Genomic DNA, 22,496 nt, shown 5'->3' with positions numbered 1-22,496 from the left:
AAATCATCCATTTCCCCTCAGGGGTTTGTGACTTTCATGTTTTTACCTCTGTGTACTACATCAAACCTGGTACTATGGAATTCTGTATTGAAACTTCCTATTACAAAGAGTGGAGTCTTTACAGGAAAAATGACATCAAAGGGTCTGGAACATGATTGGTTTCAAACCACTAACTACACAGTGTAACGCGAGTACGCACCACAACACACAATATCACCACTGTCACATGAGAGCAAAGCTGAGTTGAGCCTGTTAAGTACTAACATATTCCACTTTAAAGACCAGATCGGTGTTTGCGTGCTTTGGCCCACTGACTGCAACTCATGTACTGCACAGTTTATATTACTGATGACTACTTTCAGAGGAGTGCCATGTTTTTGGTTAGTTTTTTTGGCCTGTGTTTGCCAGAGAGACTTGATCCGCTTCTATACTCCTTGCGCCCGGGGTGGCTGGCATACGAAATGTGGTAGTACAATCTGTAGTTTGAGCAACAGCCACAAAGCCAGCAAAAAACAGTGAGCAAAATTTGAGCTGAGACGTAAAAGGGGAGATCTGAGGGCTGGTAAAACAGAGGGAAGTTTTACCTGCATTGTTATAAATCAGCAAAGTAGAGGTGTGCCATATCATCTCATTCACAATAATTCCGGGATAGTTTTATGTGATACCCGCAATAGTTCGACTTGTTGTCATACTGTTACCCCCAAAAACAACAAGCATGGCTGAAAGTTAAATTATTACAGATTCTGCGGTGGTTCCAAAATGAGTAGCAGCTTCAGTAGTGGAATAAATTGTGGCGTCCTGAATGTTTCATGAACAGCCCCGGACTTCTCAGACTCTTTTAGTGAGTTACTGCTCAGAGGGAACTCATTCAGTGTCTCCTCTGGCAGCAGCACAGCGTCTCTCCCTCTCCTCTCTTGCCGTGCGCACACGGGAGTTGGTGTCTTCAAGTGATTTTGTCATAAGCAAGAACTATACTTGTGCGCCAGCTCTATGCAGAGCCTACACCATAGCCTACGCATGTGGCCCATACCATTGTGAGCATCTATACTTGTGCAGTTACTCTGCAGTTACACCTAAAAAGCACTAGTCGGGCGGTGGGGTTTCTGTGAAGTGCTGTAAGGCCTTTTTAAATATTAATTTAAACTCCTTCTCTAATAGAGTGTGCCAGGGCTGACGTCAAAACCCGGAAGTTTAGCATCGCGCTGGTTCCCGGAAGGGAAACTGAATGTGATTTTTGCATTGTGTTTTGGATTATGTCAGAAAATAAGCTCTGTGGCTAACACAAGTTTATGATACTTACAGGTTTTGTTCAGTGAGATAATCTTCATATATGAACACCTTTCATACCGCATTTGAAGCTTAAATGCGATCGCCAGAAGTAAAAAGCTAACGTTAGGCTTTAACAGACTACATGACTACTCCACGGTCGCATGACTCTTGACGTCACCGCCACTAAGCTTTCAACTGATTTCGGCCGCTTTATTTTAAAAACATTGTATAATGGGGAAATCGGACTGTTTAAGCTAAATAAGAAGCTGTAATGGCAGACTGCCAGCACTCTCTTCTGTTCAGGGGTGATGACGTTTAATGTCCCCGACAGGGTTTGTGGTCGTATTGAGCATCTTGTTAGCAACCGCCTTTTTTACGACATGTAAAAGCTTCAAAATTCACAAGTAGGGTATTTACTGACGTGTTTTATGTCGTAGAACAAAACCTGAAACTCGCTTAAGCTTTTGTTAACCACAGACCTTATTTGAGGCATTTTACCAAAATCCCATTCAAAAAATGTATTGACTTTTAGACGAGAGAACTGGAAGTGCTAAAGGCGCTAACGGAGTTCTGGGTTTACTGGCACCCTCTGTAAGTTTTCGATTTGTGTGACCTTATTCACAAAGTTCTTGTACACAAGTACACTAACTTGTACTTAGCTATAGTTATTCAAGTATACTTCTATCTGTGCTCATTAATGTACTTATAGCCAGCTTGCCCACTAATGCACTTTATGTGTTTACAATGCATAATTGGTAAAATGTGCATATTGTATACTTGACTACAAGTGCAGTTGACAGTGCTATTAGGTTGTACTTGAGTACACTTTTTGTGGTGATAGTGGACACTTACCCTGCACTTGGTGTATACTTAAATTATATTACCGCATGCCTTTTGGAAAACTATGAATGTACATTAAAAGAGTGCCATATGCTTCAATTTGTCAGATTTTGTTCCCAAAAATACCTGTCTATCTATTTTTGACTCTGACCAAAGATAGAAACAGAGAGAAACAGATCAGTAAAATTAGCTCATGAAATGTGAATATCTTACGATTTAAGGGAAGAAAGAAACAAAACCTGGTTGATCAAAGGAAAGAAGAGGGGTAGGTTTCTTTGTAGTGTCTGCGCGGCTTCATAGTTTGTGCTCGGTCTACTGCAGTTAAAGCGGTTTTGTCCTCTACTGATCATTGCTCAGACATTTCTCATCTTCTTCCACTGGATACTATTTCCACAGAGGCATTTCTCTCTCATCTATTGTTTGTTAAGGTTTTCACCGAGCTGGGCCGCTTGTCTCAGACAGGCCAGGCACGTCTTCTCAGGCATTCAATTTGCAGTCAAAAACCAACCCATCGCTCTCGGGGGATGAGATCTTCATCAAAAGCCGCATCTGGCTCGGTGCGGAAAACCATCACTATGGGCCATCATTACAAGTAATGATAGCCATAGCTAATTTGATTTATGAGAACTGCCTGTACATATGTTGAAAGAATAATTGCTAATTTTCCAGTCAAATAAAACCAGATTCCACATAATATTCCACAAGACCCGACTCCCTCCTTTAATTCACAAGCATGCATTTTGTAAAAGCATCTGTAGCAAAATATATAAGCATCCCTCATTCCTCAACACAGCTTGCACTCAGGCTCTGTGTGAAAAATCCTGCACTGAGGCCCTGAGTAATATCAATGGCTAATTGTGTCATGGCTGCTGCCATTTGCTGCTGTTTCGGCATAATGAATTATTAATTTAAGAAATGCTAATGTCTCTGCTCTGGCAGAGTTGGGAGCTGTGAACCTTGAATTAGTCTGAATTTTCTTCCTGTCTTCCATTTGTTACTGTGCCGCAGAGTCAAACACACAGACCTCGTTTCAGACCTGTCAGTGCAATGACTGATGCACAAACACCCACAATTCATAAAAAAAAGACGGCAGTTCTTTGCACCGCGGGAGAGATGTTCTCAGACTTTAAAACCATGTCCTTCATTGTCTTTGCTTTTCTTTCACCATACACTGCAAACACACTGTTTTGTTTAATTCCTGTGGAGGGAAGTGTTTTCAGAACAATGCCTGATTAAGGCCTTAAAATCCAGTTTGCACAGTCAAAAGGGACTCGCGTAAGGACAAAGACAAGCAGGCACGGTGTCCTACCCGCCGAAGTTGAGCATCGCTCTCCATGGCAACAGGAGATGGCAAAGGAGACGAGAGAAGACGATAGGTTTGTGTGATCCCTGCAGAGAGCGCCGGCTGAGGGTGAAGAGACTGCACTAGATCGCCCTGTAACACAGCACTGTCACCTCTCTTCCCTGCAGACAAATATCAGTTCAACTGCCCTGACACATACTGTCAGTGCATCGGAGGACCGGCTAGCTCTTTTGAGGTTAGATTTCAGTGTGAATTAAGCACAGTTCAGTCCCCACATTGTGCTGTTTTGGAGTAATGTCCTGCCTGCAGATAGAAAACTGCAGCTCCATCGTTATTCCGACGAATGCCTCATCTGTTAGATGCAAGAGAAGTTGCCAGAGTGCAGTCTCCTTGCTCCCATTTATGTTAATTCCTTTGGCATTTCATTCTGCTTTGTAAATGATCCCACAATACTTCTACATCAAATATAACAACAAGACAGCCTGAATTAATGTTTGAATTGATTGGAAACACTCTGCTTACCGGTGTTGTTTTGAGACACACTTTGAGAGGGGTTTTTGACCTCCACAACAACAGCCCAGCAAAGCTTTATTCAGCTCATTGTCATCTCTACAATAATGGGGGTGGGAGAGGGGGGGGGCTTTATAATCCCTGCCTCTCTGTTTCCCCAACTCTCTGTGGAGAATTACAGGGAATAAAAGCCGCGGATACCGCCGAGGCTTTCCTCCAGAATACCTCCAGTCACTCACTATGCTGCAGCTCTCTGGCAAGCTGGCCTTCGCATGCATCTGAACAAACATGTTCAATAAAAAAAGGCAGAGTGTGCACCGCTCAGAAGTCCCACAGTCCTGGATACATCATTCCAGGCAATAAAATTTCAAATTTGAGTTTGCCTCTCTGTTCTCAGACGTTCCCAATTAAACAGCCGCCATCCATCACAATACAGGAGCTCACTGGGCACAAGTAAACAGGTATAAATAACATAAGCACAAATGGACTTTCAAAAATCTGTTCACCGGCAGACAAGAGCACTTTCATCCTGCACTCTCACTGCAATTGGTGCAATAAAGTGTCGGACACCTTCACCGCTGTAGGCTTTTGTCGTGCGCTAGTCTGGGTTTATGAATGAGTGCGGCACAAGAGTGCATCGGGGAGCGGAAGAACATCTTATCATCAGACGTTCACTGAAGAACAATCCAATAAAAAGCAGGTCGCTGAGGCTGTTGAGCGCCTGCCTGCCTATCTCACCCAGGTTCTAATCACATCTGAATGAAGTCATCTATTCTGATTACAGAACAGCAGACCAATTAAACACCGCCATGTTGTTATTCCTCTCTCATTAGCCACGGAGTGTGTATGAGAATAATCCCCTCATCACCGACAGGGTAAATCTCTCTCTCTCTCTCTCCACACAAGACACACACACACACACACACTCAAACTTCTATCAAACCAGTGCAAAGCAATCCTTCGGGAGCAAGGCTTATTTATTTATAGCGCCTGTGCCAAGTTCAGTGGCTTTTCCATTATTAATGATAATGAAACCTACCAAGCCATGTAACACACAAAATTTTAAACAGCCAGGCTCACTTGTGTCATGGTGTGGCATATTAACGGGGTGAGAGATGTAAGTGACTGTAAGTCTGCTGTGTGTTGTCAGCAGAATGCTGTGTTGGCACTCGTAGTGATTTTAAACAGCTTTGAGCCCTGATACAAAAGGGAACTGTGAGCCAAGATAAATCATGTGACTGATAGAGAAACTCCCAGCAATGGCCACAGCCATTTCATACTGGCTGCTGCTTCACTTTAAAGAGATGCCACTGAATAATTACACCGAGATATGTATACTGTATCCACGGGGAGAGCATTAGAGGCAGCAGTATACAGAAAGTTTTCACTGAGGCTAACTGCTCTATTGTCTAGAGGGAGGAGTATAGTGGAGCGCTGTCAGTGCAGAGGCAAAGAAATATCAAGTTTTTAAATTTGCACAACTTGAAACTAGTGGGAATTTAAAAGAGATGCATTCAGAGCACATAAATTAAGTACAAAATCTCGCTGATATAAATTCAGTGTGTTTCATTTTCAACCTCAAAGCTGAAGTAGGCAGCTTTATTTTGGCGTCACTGGGCAAAAATCCCATCATAAACTTTGAGCATATTGTAATTCAAGTGGTGTGAGAGAACATTAGACTTCTCTATCTCCTCTTGGCGTCCTCCTCGGCACCTTTCTCTGTTTTCAAGCTTTAGAAACTCTAGCCTCGACAGGAGACTTCAGCCAATCACAGGTCATTTCAAAGAGAGGACGTTCCTGTTGGCTTTTCTACAAATGCGCGTGCACATCCCTTCGGTGAAAGCCTGATTCAATTGCCAGAGAAAGTTGCGATTACAGCACTGGCTGTCTACACTGCAAAGCAACCCAAAAGACCAGAGTTTAAAAGAGAGTCTGACAGGAAACACAATGAAACGTGGCAATATTGGCAAAGTGTTTCAGAGCTGGAGAGAAAATGCTGCTAACAGTTTAGCCTTCTGCTAACCGGAGCCAAAGGCTTATGGCTGCGGCTTCAAGTTCATGTTTATGTAGCTAACATTAGCTGAGCCATGAGCATAGAGCCTGTGTTCTCCGCCTCACTCGCCACCGCTACAGACCACCTCACCTGTTATGGTGTTCTGATGCTGCTGTTGCATAGTTTAAAATCTGGCCACCAGCACACTATGACCACCGGAGCTGGGGCGTCTGTGCTGGCCAAATTTGAGTCGGTATAGCTGCCATGTCAAGCTCCGCTTCCTGAGCTAATGCACACTTGCCTCGCAGGGAAGCATCCCACAGCAGCGGGGAGTGAGGCGGCGGAATTGTGGAGTGGTTAGCTTGCTCATTTTTGTCTAATTTGTGGCCTGATAAACACAGAGATTAACTAATATTAAATAAATCAATGTATGGGAAACTTTGGGTCACTGTATGAGGCACACACACATGCCCATCGTTGTTTGGTAGGAGGAGCTTAGGATAGAGAGGGGGGTGTATTTACAAATTCTGCCATTGTTTTCCCTTTCCATATTCTGCCTATCCCAGCTTTGAGTACTTAGTGGTGATTACATTTCACAATCAGGCATTCAGTCGCTCATAAGATCCAAATCCTTACGACCTTCCCTTGCTTCCATAATTAACTACATAACACAGTGTCGGAGGAGGAACAAGATTCATTCATGTATATAGGACAAGCAGCACTTATCTGCTTATTAATGTCGTATTTTTTGAATGCTAATGAACCCGTTTTCTATGGTATGTTGTTAATGAATGCAGCTTTGTAGTGGAGCCACTTTGCTGATCTACACTGAGAAGTACAAAACAACAGCTCTCATTTACTAGTGCTGTGATGGTGAAACCAATGAGAGCTCTCGGTGCATCACCAGCACATCAGCAAAGCCCCAAGACTGCCATATAAATAATCATTTGGCAAATTGAAAAGTGAATAGGGAGACATCTTTTTAATTAAAATTCTGAATTACAAAAAAAATACCTGTAAAGGCTGTAGGGTTTTTGTGAGATTAACTTGAAACTCCACCAACTATTTTTACTACTAGTTTTACCTTCTCTTTAATACATCCATTTTTATAATTCAATGTAGTTATTACAGATTGCCCTTTCAATGTATTATTGTCGGACTGATTTATTTGTGACGTCTTTATTCCAGCACTCTTTATTCTTTTTAATTATGTAATGTCTATGACTAACTGCTGTTTATTGATGGATCTATTCGTCCACTTGTATAGTCTTTTATTACTTCCTACTTTACTGCCCAGTTACACACAATTTAATAAACTGTTTTACAATCACTATCAGTCTTGCATAAAACTTTGTGTACATCTAGTCTAGTTTACATGTTCAGCCTCGCTATTTTGATGGAGATGTGTCAAATGTTGAGCAGCCTAACGTTGCCGCAGTATCTCCAGCTGCACCTGACACGGTGGGAGACGAGCTGCTCTTGAGGCTTCTCACTAATTTGCGGGATCAGTGCCATCATGTCTTTTCGCTCAAAGCTGAGCAGAAGTCAGCAATCACTTTAATTCAGAAATATCATGGTTTTTGCATCCAACCCATGTATGCAGCTGCCAAACAAGTCACGTGACATAAAATGTGCTGGCGGAGATGTGCACGTGAGCATCGGAACCTCGGCGTATACAGTAGCAAAGTAACAGTCTTGGCACACCACGCTTCGTATTAATGAGGGGAAGATTCTAGGAACCGTGGCCAAATTCACAACCAAGAACGATATGCAGAGGGCTGCTGCCATTTGGAAGGTTTCCAACCACATCAAAGCATCAATTTGGTGAGATGGGATTGTTTGCCTCTGAAGCCTTGTCCTCCATTTCCACTGCTGTGCTTTTAGATTTCGACTCTACCATCAGCAGCAGCACCAGCGAGATATGGCAAAAAATGCATTTCATGATAACACAGAGAACCTTCTCCTAGTATCAGTACATATAAAGCATCATAACGACTGTTATGGTATGGAAACCATTTTCCAGGTAATGTTCATTACAGTGGGCTGGGGGATAATACAGAGTATTATATCAAAATACTGTGCACGACACTGCACGCTGCAATCGTGTCAGCCACGACATGATTGCCTGAGAACCAGATGAATTTGCAAGCTCATGTTTTATTTGCTCTGGCAGATGCGTCTTGTACCCCTACACTTTAGACAGATTTCCAGCGGCCTGAGACGTGCCAGCCCAGTCACAACTGTTTATCTAATATGGGGTGTGTTTGAGATACAGACGGTAAAGAGAAGTGCTGCGGAGGCATTTTCGAAAACAACAAAGACGGTTGCAGCTAATGTGACACTTTCTGTTGAAGCCGCTATCATGTCAGTAATGAAGGAACTGAACATAAAAAGAAGATCCACTGAACTTAAAGCTTTTCTTGAGATAAAGATGTGTTTGCTGTACTTTGAGCATGACTTGGCAAAAGTTTAAAGGAGATGTATATGAAATTTAGACCCTACCTACAATCCTGTCTGATCCAGGTTGTCTGCGCATGATCTTAACAGGCTGACATGGCAGCTAGCAGCTAACGGTGCTAACAGCACAAACAGCGCCAATAAGTGTAACAGCGCTGACAGAGCTGAAGGTGTTAATCTGGTGGGTAGCTGGAGGTTGGGTGCTATGCTCTGTGATGCAGCTGTCCCAACATCAGTGGTAACTGCTGTTTGAGTGCAGTGCGGAGCAGCGGCGAATAGCCAGTGGGATACAAACACAGGGACTTACATGCACTAACATGCATGCCCTCTGTACTGTATACTACAACAACAAACAGAGAAGCTCGGATTACAACACACAGAGGGTTCTGATTGGCCATCTACACCAGGCAAACCTCGGCACTAAGCCCTATGTCACATGTCAACAACCCATCAGTAACGCCCCTTAGAAAATGAAAATGAACAGAGAAGTTCCAGACTAATTTACAGTTGACCCTTTGCTAAGCCCCGCCCCTTTGTGGTAGTCCAACAAGCTGTCAGAGTAAACATGGAGCCCACACTGTAACTAACTGCACTCCCTGAAGAAATAGTATCATATTTTTGGGAAAATGAAAGAGTGATTCCAGAGAGAAGCAGACAGAGGGGTCTACAGTCTGTGTTTGAAGGATATATCCAGGATGTCAAACTGACTCAGCAGCAACAACAGGTTAAAAAGACAAAGATAGTTAGAAGCTAAAGCCGAACTATAGCCTGCAGATCACAGTGTCAAAGTGAACCACCACATCACTGCTGATCGCCACACAAGACAATGAATATAAAGGGAAACTTTGCTGATATTGAGCCAGCTGTGTGGCATCACAGTGCATGCAGATGAACAGTGTTTGGCTTTGCTACCAGCACAAGGACCTCTGCCGCCGGACGGGCAGGGATCTCCGAGGGAAGTCAAACAACGTTCATCTGCGCACAATGTGATGACACACAGCTGGTTGAATATCAGCAAAGTTTCCCTGCTTCCCTTCACTGGTTCCTGAACAGCAGGGTCGGTCTTTGTTTCACTGTTATAATCATTAAAAAGCCAAAGCATACATTCAGTAGGCTATATCTTTACTAGCTAGCTAGCTAACCCTACACTTTTCAGGGTTTGATTTTGGTTTTGGAACAGGGAAGAAACGTATATCTTTTTCCAACCTCTCCAGGTAACGAGTATCATTAATTCACGACGTGCCCCAGGCACAACATTTAGCTCCAAATCCACAAAACCAGCCTGAAAATGAAGGAAATCTGAATCAATGGAGCACAGACGTGTTGTTGGTCTGAGTCGGCCCGATGCTAGGTTATGATTGGCCAGTCAATTATGATTTGGTCATCATGATGCCCAACAGTCAAACTGAAGGTGAAAAAAAGTGTTAAATAACACTTTTTCCTGTTTTGGATCATGTTTTACAGTAATATTTGTGACCTGAGAGCTATATATGACAGTAGGTCTGAGAGGTAATTCTCCATTGTGAAGCAACACTTAATGATGTACATTACTGAACACTGGCTTGTTTGTTATTTCAGAAAATCCCTCTTTTGTCTGCCAGTGATTTCACCTGAGGCAAAACTTAATAAATAAAAAACACTCTCCAACTTCTAAATATTCAAGTAGCATTGATTACAGCATGCAGATATTTTGAGTTTGATTAATAAAAGGCAACCTACCAAACCCTAAAAAAAAAACATTAAACATTGATAAGATATTTTCATTCAACTGATTCATATGAAATTTTGATATAACCTATTTTCTACAAGAATTCTTTCTTTCCTTTTGTACGCTGCTGTTGGTGGGCATGCTACTGAGTGGCAGACAAACTTCACATGCACATTTCTCTAGTGTGCGCACACACACATACACACATTTACTGTGACGGTACAAAGACAAAGACTGGCACACATCTCCAGGCTGTGGCCCACTGGATTCGCTTCAGATTTGTTATAGGACATTTAGAGCAGAATAAAAGCGGCCTGGGGAGCGCAGACAGCCGAGCACCTCAGGAAAGAACAGACATGGCCTGGAAAATTTTCACTAAAACACGGGAAGGCTCGGCTACACTCTGCTCAACTTGTCTAGACACTGGCGGGCCCTTAATACACAGCTACAGAGGCAGAGGCTGTTTGGATCCCACAGCGAGTCATCCCCAAAGAGAGAAGCTGCAGATAAGGAGTGTGTTTACCAGTGAGAGAAGCCCATCTACTCTCGACACGCAAGCCATATTTCTTAGCCGCTCTCAAAGCAATGATAGATTCACGTTACAGTTTTAAATCAACCCACGTCTTAACTCAGCAGAGACACCCCTACAAATCTCCAGCCACTGAGGTTCACACAAGGAACAAGCCAACTACAGAGGAATGCGACCTTGGACTGCAGCTTGACATAAAATCTCATCATTTCCTCCACACTGTAATATCCACAAACACCAATAACACCACATCAGGCCTGCCTCAATCCTTCAGATGGACAAAAACCACTCACTCTGGCTCGCACCATGATGCCAGGATATTCGGCTTGACACACTCAAATCAAAAGCCTTACATAACACCATGTCTCCACCAAAGCCTTGCCAAGCAAAAGACACAGATATGAAGTGTTTTAAGAGAGAGTATCTACAAAATGCAGGCGGGTGCACAGTCCTGAGCAGGTGTAGATCGAGTAACATTGACATACCTCACCATTCTGGACGAGTCACATTCAGACCTGGAAGACAAAAAAACACTGGTTCATTGATTTTGTCGAGCAGGTGGGGATCAAGAATGCTGCAGTATGTTGGTGATGCAGCTAAAGACATGTACAGTAACAAAACGCCTCATTGAGCACCATCACTTGATTCAGCAACTTCATTACAGCAGCAAGGTTTATCTATCTGACACGGAGGGGTGCGACACTTTGAAACAGATCAGTGTGTCATCCTTAGAAACGGCCACACTTCAAATTCCAGCTATAACTTAGTGACATTTACTAAATCATACATTGATATTCCACTGAGTGGGTAAACACTGTCTCCTGTGGCAGCACAGTGCTTATTATGAATGCAGCATCTTGCCTTTGCAGAAACAAAAAGCTGGTGCTGATTGAACTCTGTGGTCATTTTTTAAGCCCGTAGTTTATGATTGTAAAGTATTGGATTGAGTAGGAGTTTCTATCACTGTGACCCCTAATCAGAGAAAACAAGGGTGATCAAAGCGTAACAGCCCTTCGATTGTATATGAAGATGAAAGATGCATCTCCTCTTCTTCTTCCTCAGCGCCACTGGCTCAATTCAATCACGAGCACACCGACTGACACACACACAGCAATCAGCGATGATGTCACATCCTCCTTTTATAGCATCAAATAACAAACTTATCAGTAAAATGAACACTGAAACATACATTAGCTGAAACATTTATTTGACATGTACTTTGATCTTTTAGTTCAGCCCAAGTCCCACCCAGAGGGGGCGGGGTTTATAACCTATACTCCAGCCAGCCACCAGGAGGCCGATCGAGATGTCATCCATCTTTATACACAGTCTATGGCCTTAAACACTACGACAATAAGCCTTTTTCATATAAGACATGTAACTAGCAAAATCACAGGTTTAAAGTTACAATGTGTAATTTACGTGGTTGTTTATTAGCAAATATCAACTATTGCTTTCATAAATATATATTTGCTAAAGTGTAATGCAATTCACATACAAATGGAAGCTTTCTCATAGGCTTAGAATGATCTCTTTATATATACACAGGCAGGGTGCGGTCTGCTGGTGTCTGCCTTCTTGCGTCGCCATATTTGAATACAGTGGCCGAAAGGGATATAAGCGCTTCGCCTTTCATGTTTACCTAGAACTTGCCGTCACTGGAGACGGTTAAGGTGAAGATCAATCCGGGGCGCTTCTGTGTGAACCTGCTTTGTACTTTTATGATTCTGTCGCACTTTAAATGGAGGAGCACACACATGTTTTGCCCGGTAAGAGGGAAACAACGCCACCAAATAAAAGAAAAAGATCAGATAAGCGAGGACGGGAAAAAACCACCCTGTCCTCCTCCTCTTCCCTCTGGGTAGCCAAGACACACCTCTTCGCCTGGCCGTTCCTGCACTGATTCTACCCCCACGCCCCCTTCCTCTCCCTGGTCTTCCTCCTCTCCCTCTTCCTCATCCTCTCCCTCTCCCTCTTCCTCATCTCCCTGTGTCCTGTGGAAGAACACTCTGGAAACGCATATATTATAATCGTACCAACCTATATTTGCCGCACTGTGCCGTGACTATCACATAAAACGTGTTATTTTAGCATTACTGTGCTAATGCTCGTGTTTCCTAACATATCTCACAGATAACCTATATCTCACTGGTAAGCTATAACATACCTTAACATGGTTTAGATTCCTAAATAAATATTCACCTCGTCGCTAGATACTCCTGAAAAACTCGAAAAACTTTGCTGTCTGCGCAAGGCTTTTTGTCCTACGATGCCACCGTCACTTACCCGACGGGAGGGGTGAGTGAGTGAGCGCTGCAATCTAGAATTTGACCGCTGATGTCACTGTTACTCACCATTTTTACATACTGAGGCTTTAAGTAACACAATAACTGCCAGCTAAATTCCATTTAGTTGCTTCAGTTTCAGGGTCCTGGGTGTAGAGTTTAGAAGTGGGTGGAGCTATTTTTGGCTCTTCAATAAAAAGTTGAAGGTGCAACTCTGACTCCCAGAGTGCATTTCAGCGACAAACATCCAATCATGAAGCTTAAAATTCTGTTATCAGCACTGCTAACGATGAGCGGCAGCTAAAGATTACACTGTTGAGAAAAAAAACTGATATTACAATCTGCAACTTAAATCAACTCACTCAACTATGGCACTGGCTTTTTTCTCCGTTGCTAGGACAGCCAAGGTTCATGGGTATTGTAGTATTTAGAGCTGCTCACCACGCCAAAGTGATGGACCACATGTTATGCTATATTTAAGATGCATTGTTTTCATCTTTGTCTCAGTTCACCTCTATAAATAACCACATCTTATTGACGACAGGAGACTGCTTTACGTGTTAAGTTGGCTTGGTAGCAACGCCAACGGACGTTAAAACAACCCTGTTGCTCCGCCACAATTGTTTATTTTCTCAAGCTGAAAATTCCACAATAAAAGCGTCACTTCCTGTTCATTCGTCACATACGTACAGTAGCCACACAGGACCACAATACATATTCGCAGAGGTCAAAATATACAAGAACAAAGCAACCTCACATATTTAACAACCTCTTCAGCATTACGCTTAATGTATTTCTCTCCATACTGTAGCAAGTCAAACCATCTAACAATAAAACAAACTAATCACTGATAAATGGCGCTTAAACATAATCATATAGGATTATCCATGTGATTCCTGTGTTTATATTTTGATTAAGACTGGGGGAAATCAATAAAAAACACAAAATGTGTACTGCGATAAAGGCCTATTGTGTTGCACGTGTAATAAGGTGTTAATTTAGTGGTGCTTTTGTGGAGACTTGTATATTTATGGATATCATGGGAATATATTTTAGTACAAAGCCATTATCAGCCCCTTAAATGGTCGTTATCTGTGGTTATAAGCCTCATAGATATGAGTCAGCAGGGGCCTTCTCCTCCCACTGGTAGGTTCAGAAGGCTATTATCATCCCCTTTAATGGCTGTTGCCACTTCAATAGATTTCACTTTCACTTGACTTTGGTTCAGGCACCAGAAAGACGTGGTTAGGTTTAGAAAAAGATCATGGTTGAGCATAAATATTGGTTTCACACTTGACTCTAATCTGGTCCTTTCACATGGTCCAGTGTTTGACTCTACCCTTCTGCCCACTCCCACCCTTTATGCTGTCTATATGCAATCTCATGAACGCCCTTTCGGACTGAAGGTCTTATTTCGTGGCCTGATAACAGCGTTCTCAACATAATAGTAGATGTGGCAGGCCCGTACTTACCCATATCTATGACGCTTACCACCACTGATAACTGCCTTTAATGGCCTGATAACAGCCAAATCAGTGGAGAGATAAGGGGACGTAGATTTCTAGTACAAAAAGTTGCCTTCAGTGATGAAATTATAAGAAAACTCTTACAATTATGATGTTTTCTAAGCACTTCCCTTGCAGTTAAGTCATATTACTGACAAAGGTGAAAGTTATTCACAGTGTATCTTAGCCCTTAAAAGTGCTCCTAAGGTGAATAACTGTTAGTAGTATGGAGGACTTTTAAAAGACACAAGATTAAGCAGAGGAGAAAATGGCAGAAAGACAAACAGGCAGGAGAAATATTCTCCAGATACTGAATGACAGTCACTAAATGAAATGCTACAGATTAGATCATGCACAGACAATGTTTGCGGTCGATCTCATTAGAGATGCGCTCACATCTCCCAACCCACACAACAGAACTGTAACGCCAGAAATGAAAGTGATCGGGACGCTGAGATGTTTGGCAACTGGAAGATGCAACAGTGCCGTAGTGATGACTTGAGTCTGTCTCAACCTTCCATCAGCAGAGAGATCACAAAAACAATTAGAGCGCTTTCACAGTCTTGTATTGTGATGCAGTTCATTTCAATTCCACTGGATGTCTTTCTTTTTCCGATCAATGAATCAGCTTTTAAAAGAATGTGTCGTACATTGCTACGGGTCAACCACACTGACAGAGATGCTCTGAGAATTTTCCGAAATCACTCCTCAGCTCGGACTACTTGGAGCTTCTGTGACGTGAACATGTCCCCAGGTAACTCAGAGGACACAGACACCAAATCATCATTCAGATTCACATCCGGCTGTATGTTATCATGTCTTAAACCCTGTGTTTTCCGTTTCTGTCATTAAATTTCATCGGCACTTTTAGAAATAGACTGCACTAAATGGCACTCAAACAGCAAGGAAAGTACTCTTTACACCAGAGAAATAAAATGTAGCCCATTCTGTGAACCACAGCACAAAGGGGCAATAAAGCTACTGCATGGCTGCATCAGGGCAAATTTATGAGCCCCCTTCTCGCCTTTTTTTCACTTTTCACATGGAGAAAACAATGAGGTATTCATGGTGAAAAGGCAGTACAGTGACTGACTATACCATTAGGTACTGTAGCTGCAAAGGTTCTTCCTAGATGGGATGTACTGTTCAGTGTTTTGTTGGCTTGGCTTGAAGAAATAATGACCCTCTCTGTTGTATAATGCTGTGTCTAATTCTCTGTTGGGCTGAGTGATCTTTTTCTCCCTTCTCATCACTCTTAGTTTGTTTTTCTTTTTTGTTTGCCGTGCACCATCTTCACTCCAGAATCTCTCGCATTACTTAAACATGTCCTTCCTACTGTCTGGTAAATATCCATAAAGACGTCCGAGCATCCTTTGATTATTCCATAAAGCACAGAACAAACTTGATACTGCTGGTGTTTTCATTAGAGCAAACCCCATTACAACTGTGGAATTAGGTTGAGGTGAAAACTAGAGCTGGGTCAATATAATGCAGTGGTAGGATGAGATTCATTGACACACATGCTGCAGTTCAGATCCAATGGCAATTACTGGAGCTATCGATTGGCTGCGTATACAATGCATCACAGAAAAAAAAATGATCTGACCGAAGACCATATTTCACAGATGTTTTGCTGAATGATATGTCCGTCTTTTATGCTGCTGGCACCAAACATCCTCAGAACAAACCAGGGCAATGAAGAAGTGGTCAGAACCCTGGACAGCTCCTCTGTCCTGCAGAAAGGCCACTACAAACCACCACTACTTATCTGCACTAATCTTGATCTGGGTCATGGCTAGATTTTTAGTTCAGTACATTCAGCAAGACTGTCGCGCTGTACAGAAGACAGATAGACATAGTAGGTGCAATTACATGGACCCTAATATTCGACCAATAACCAGAATAATAGCCCAGTCAGAATAAAAATGCCTCACATAAAGCCCTTGGTTGAGACGGGTGATATAAACCCCTGATAAATCATTCAGTAGTAAAATATTAGCACCTAATAACCATGTAATACTTAATCTGCACATTTATCTCTGGTGGGAATAAATATATTCTTTCTGCATGTTTGTCCCACATAGGGGTGACATTAGGTGACTCTGACCGTGACACGACATGCTGTAATGAGCATGTAATGTTTCTACGTGCCTCCCTCTACTGATTTTGACACAGATTTGCAAATAATTTGATACTGATATATAATAAGATATTTGGTACTTGAAGGTATCTACATAAGGGTGACATGACACTGTCATAACTATGACATGACACTGTCGTGAGCATTATGTACATGTCATAAATGTTTATGACTGCTGTCATTTGTTTCTTGTAATGACAAGTTGACATTGTTTGGGTTGTCTTGATTATGACACCTTGACATTAATCAAAGTGACATTACCAGAAGTTGTCTTTGGGATGTCCTTATAATGACATTATAATGACATCTTCACATCAACATAAAGACATTCTGTGGTAATGTCATCCTGGTTAATGTCAAGTTGTCATTATAGGGACATCCCAAACAAATTTAATGTCAACCTGTCATGACAAAGACAACTTCTGGTAATGTCACTTTGATTAATGTCAAGGTGTCATAATCAAGACAACCCAAACAATGTCAACCTGTCATTACAAAAACCGAATGACACTTAATGACAGCAGTCATAAAGGTTTATGACATGTACATAATGTTTATGACAAGTTCATAACAGTGTCATAGTTATGACAGTGTCATTTCACCTTTATGTCGATACCTTCAAGTAAAGTGTTACCAGATATGTATTGCTCTGCTAGTGCTACGTTCTTTTGTGAGTGCTCTGATTAATAAATGTATTCTTGATTTTAAAACAGTAGCCTTAGGTAATGTTGTTGCTACAGGCTGCCATGTGAAATAGCCGGTAGTAGTACAGTCTGCTTACGAGGTGTTTAAGGGATATTTGTCCTTTGTAGCTACAGAAAATAATCTTGGTTACACTTACGTTACTTACTACTAAATTGTATTAACAGGCAGAACCACTTTTTCTTCCTCTATACTTTATCTATAAGGTTTGAAAACTTATTTTTTCTTCTGTTACTTTTCTGGCAGATGAGATTAGACTTTACAAAGGGCGGAACAACTTTGCACAAGTCAAAAAAAAAAAAAGTTTTATTCTCATTAAATGCTTTGAGGCATGTTAACACACGTCTCATCAGATCACTTTATTTAGCATCCATGTTAACAGTTCAGCTGGGATCTCTAACCGGAACGACTTTAATGAGACAGGAGAAATATTGTCTCTGTAACCACAGCCAGTGTGAGGTGTCATCAGTCACTGGTATTCAAGCAGAACTTCATCACTTTTATGCACTTGATTTCTGAGCCTCTGGCTTGTTAAGTTAAGGCCGCAGTGACAACAGAGGCGTACTTTTTCATTTATCTTCTTTTCATCAAATTCGTTATACCTGCAGTACTGCAATTTGCATGAGTTGCTTCTTTGAGTGGAACAGAATCGATAGAGCTCAGTAGGAGTTGTGCCGATTGGATTTGAGGTAAACTGCTACACTTTTGGTCCAACCTTGGAACACAGTGGGTTAAGACGAAGTGAAACAGGTCTTCCAGAATGTATGATCATATGAGACAGGCACATTGATGAAGTATTAATTCATTTTGCTTGCAGTCTAGGCAAAGCTCATTTGTCTCGTCATGAAACAGATGAATTCCACATTTAAGTCTTGGTTAGAATTTATCACCCTGACGATGATGGAAATGTGAATGTTAGAATTCACATTAAACCCTTTTTCTTCTGCACTGCGCAGAAACACTGGCTACTGAGGTTCTTTCAGGTGCATCGCTAAAGCCTTTTAAATAATGCATGAAATGCCAAATCCCATTGGAGGTATCATTCCACAGGAAGGCCTCCACAAGCTGTGAGATTGGTTTCTCCCACGTTGGCCCACAGAAGAGCAAAATCTCTGGTGGCAGAATTAAAACCTGAACCTAGTTAGCTTCCTTCAACCAAATCCTACACTGCTGTCTTTCCTGTTATGTCACCTGCCCTTTAACTCACTGTGTTTAACTGTGCGTCTGTGTGTGTGCCCTTTGCATGGTACATCTGTGCCCCTTTTTTCCTGTGGCTCTGTTGCAATGAGGACAGCCTGTTTCCTGTTGTGAGGGAGGAAATGGACAGAGGGCACACCCAGTGCAAAAAAAAATGCTGACTCAGAGTTTATCAATCTGCCTTTCTGCAAGAGTAAGTGCAACTGGACACGACTGCAGAAACGCACCAGCCCGCTCATTTAATCACAGCTCCCTGCTCGGCTTCAAATAAACTGGAACATCATACACTGTGGGCCACACAGCTGCAATAATTCACACATCAACATCTTGCTGCCCATGCATCCCCGTTTTGTATGTAGCCTATTTTCAGCATGAGCATTTCTGTACTTCCAAACATAGTACCATGTATTAGAAAAGCTTGGATACTTTCCCCCTAAAGCTGTTTTACTTCCCTCGCCTCTTTCAGAAAAGACCAGCTCCAATGTAATTATAAACCCATTATTTGTTTTTCTCTGTAAAATATTGAGTAGGGTTAAGCCTTGAAGAAATGGCTTCTAGCACTTCATCACATTACCACCCTTATTATGGCAATAAGAAGTAAGCAGAGTGCTAAGGCAATAAAGGAAATAAATGTGTGGCTATTTCCTTTCCTGAATTTGAGAGAAAATCAGAGGTAATTACAGTTTGTCCGAGGTGTGTGTGATTGATGACATGTTTTTCAAATAGGATGTTTTTTTTTAAGTGTGCATCGGAGATCACATTGCATGCAAAACATTGCTGTGTTACACGTTTCTCTAGTTATTTTACATTCCTTTTACCTAATACTTTGCATCATTCAATTTAGAAATCAGCATACGCAGCCCCACCAACTTCATCTTTGACTATGCTGGAAGAAGCTAACAGCAGGGATTCCATTATGAACTTTACCGAGTCCTTAACTGAACTGCTTAGACCAGAGTTATTTCCAAAGTTACCCAAACAGTTATTGGGTTTACTGAATATACTGTGTCACGCAGCGGCAACCGTGACAGCCATGAAACGCTCCGAGCTTTAGCGAACAAACCCCTCCGAGCTGTCATGAAAAAGAATAAATCACAGCCGAAGTAACGCTGAATTTACAAAACTTTCGACTGAAAACAGAACAGCACTTCTCGCAATTTTGTGGCTCTGGCCTCAATTCACAACAATGTCACCGAGTGATCAATGACTTGAACCTGCGGTCTGCTATAACAGCTCATTCACACTGACAGGTTCCACAGAGAAACACTGTGAAGCTTGGCGCTCTTGTGTAGTATTTCATAGTCATTGTGAGTATTTTATAAGATCCATTTATCTCAAAAGAGAATTCTGCAGTCGTGTTAAAGGACGTCTCAGCATTTGATGTAGATTTTGCTCTTGCCCGTCTGATGAGGTGCATGCGTGCCATTATGTCTGCTTCCCTTGGACTTTTTTCTCAGTCCAGTGCCTAAATGAGGGGCATTCATCATGTGTTAGGCTCCTCCGTGCGCCACACAAGTGTAGCGTTCATATAACTGTATTAATCAGCAACTAATTACAGGCAGAAATGTCTGGCTAAGCAGATCTAATGAGTCAGTCCAGTCCTTTGTGCTGGTTTGCTTCGCATGGTGCTGTCAAATTATGTATCTCTAAGGAGTTACTGGTGCTTGACCCCCACTGGCTGTCTGGCCCTGCGGTCCTTTACACACACACACACACACACACACACACACTTGCACACACATGCATACTTGTACATACTTCTAAAAACTGCTTAAAACAATCCACCTGCTCTGCCCACTGCAATTTCTCATCGTGTACTCATCTGATGCTGCCCTAATAGTCAATATATTATTCAGACAAATGCCAGGGAGCATGAAATGCACCGACAGAGGAACTGGACCTTTAAGAATTGATATACTGACTCTGTCACTTGTCAGTATTGTTGTCAAGCCAGGAGCGGTGCCTGTATTGATGAGCCTTTGGAAGACATTTCATCTGCCTTAGGCTGCATTTAGATTCTGCATGCCAAGGTGACTATGCTGTTATTTCAGGCCAGAAAAACCTGGTGGCAATACTTTACCATGCTCTATTCACTCTCAGTATTTCAATGCAAATATAATTCAGTAATGTCAATATACTGTTTCAATAGAAGCTGAATCTCAGATTCTTGACACACTTGAAAAGGTAGACTGTACTTTCTTCCATGCTCGACTCTAGCAGGAACTTGACCTAAGACAGAGAGCTGGCTACAAGAAAACTTTCGCTCTGGCTACATTCCTGAACATATTGCTTGGATTTAGATCAGCCCTTGAAATCTCCGGGGCTTCACAGAACACAAACAGCCGTGCACACCGGCAGCCAGAGTGCAAACACGCAGGTTATAGTCCAACACCTACTGTAACAGTGTAAGCAATGGAAACTTGTAAACCTGCAAGTCACTCACTCAGCTCACTGAAGGTTGACATGTCAGCTATGTAAGAAACCGCACAAACGAGACACGAGAATCAGCACAAACCGACTCCAAACTACGTCCTGCAGAATTTTCAGCACAAATATTAGTTGTCAAAGGCCCAGCCAGCTGTGAGTGAGTCCGTGTTTGACATCTGATCGTGATGACTAAGAAGATGTGTGAGCAGCAGCTCCTCATCTGTGTTTAGCTGTTGACTCAGCCTCCACCTTGTGCGAGCCACACATACACACACCACGCCGCACTCCCACTTGGCAGAAAACTAGTGGCAGCCTTTCAAACAGCTCTCCACAGGTACTATGCTACAAATTGCCTTCGATTCAGCTGCTGCATCAGCTGGTTTTGACAGCTGCAAGGCGGATAATTGGTTCAACTGTGAAGAAATAAAGAATGAACAAGCGACCGTACTTTGGCCTCGTGGCCCTTCCAAGTGTGCTGCTTTAGTGTTGATCACAGTTTGTAATGATAAAGGAGAGTGGAAAGAGATTTGGGGGTTTAGTTAGCTTGAAGTAAAATGGATGGAAAGTAAACAAAGTGTGTATCAAATTTACTGTATTGGACTTTCCTCACAAACTAACAGAATAGGAAAATTGGGAACATTTTAGGTTGCATTATACTGTGTATCACAGAAAGTTGTGTTAGCTTTCTTTCTGAGAACAAACCCAACTTTGTAAACAAACAAGTTAAATACTTTCTATGGTATTATGGTTTTTTGTGTTTATGTATTCTGGGGGAATTTAGCATTTGACAGCAATATAGCCATGGAAATAAAATGAAAATCTTATCCTATTTCTATGACTAAAGCAATTTAAGAAAAACACAGTTTCTATTACAGTCTGTACTATTCTTTTAATTAGCTAATTGAAAAATATTTTCACATTCTGGGAAACATTTTTGTAGGGGAGCCTGGGGAACCTCCTATTGCAGGGTAAATTGTAACAAGGACTCATGGTTAAAAAGGATCGATCTTTTCGTGCTTCTGACCAAAACAACCAATCAAACCAACCAAACATCATCTTAATAACTATCTTGTTGCCTAAAACATAGCTCCATTTTGAATGAGCAAGTTTTAGCTAGGCTTGATAAAATTTCTACACAGCGGGGTTAATTAGTAACACATCATTACAACTAAACTGCCTATAGTGTACAACAATAATGAAACAAAAACAGCTCATTTTTACTCCTTTCTTTCAAAGTGAGATATCAAAAGATAGGGGAGTGAGTAGGGAGGTCCTGTTGGTGCCAGGGATGTAGGGATGTGGATAGCAATAGGTTTATAAGAGGAGAGGCGAAGTCATACAGCATCTGTCATGTGACTCTCCAGCGTTATGGATACCTATCCTTCCCCAGATGTAGATGGAGAGATAGGTATCTACATACATCTATCCATCAATCTTCACGGATGAAAAGAAAAAAATATATTATGCAATATACAACAGTTAGTTCCGACCAAGTAATTTGATTGGTCGAGAGACAGTAAAACCGTGACGATATTGGAGTACAACATCACAGTTATTTCACTGTGTGTGTATCACTCCGCCTCACAGCTGATTGCAATCAACAATCAAATCAAAACTGACGGTTAGTGTCA

General features: G+C 41.9%; 1 protein-coding gene across 6 annotated transcripts in view; it reads right to left on the bottom strand.

The window, feature by feature from the left end:
• The window catches only part of LOC125891208 (IQ motif and SEC7 domain-containing protein 1-like), a 129,453-nt gene that overhangs the window by 92,110 nt on the left and 14,847 nt on the right, over positions 1–22,496 (bottom strand). For 4 of the 6 annotated variants that reach the window (XM_049580272.1, XM_049580273.1, XM_049580262.1 and 1 more), the window contains exon 2: positions 11,095–11,124. The exons of the other annotated variants lie outside the window; for them this stretch is intronic. In XM_049580272.1, coding sequence (XP_049436229.1) covers positions 11,095–11,124 — 30 coding nt within the window. The remainder of the gene's footprint in view (positions 1–11,094; positions 11,125–22,496) is intronic. 6 annotated transcript variants of the gene reach the window in all.

The sequence above is a fragment of the Epinephelus fuscoguttatus genome, linkage group LG7 (assembly GCF_011397635.1).
Source record: "Epinephelus fuscoguttatus linkage group LG7, E.fuscoguttatus.final_Chr_v1".
NCBI classification, from domain to species: Eukaryota; Metazoa; Chordata; class Actinopteri; order Perciformes; family Serranidae; genus Epinephelus; species Epinephelus fuscoguttatus.
The sequence above is the reverse complement of the archived record's forward strand: the minus strand, read 5'-3'. Positions and strand labels throughout refer to the sequence as shown.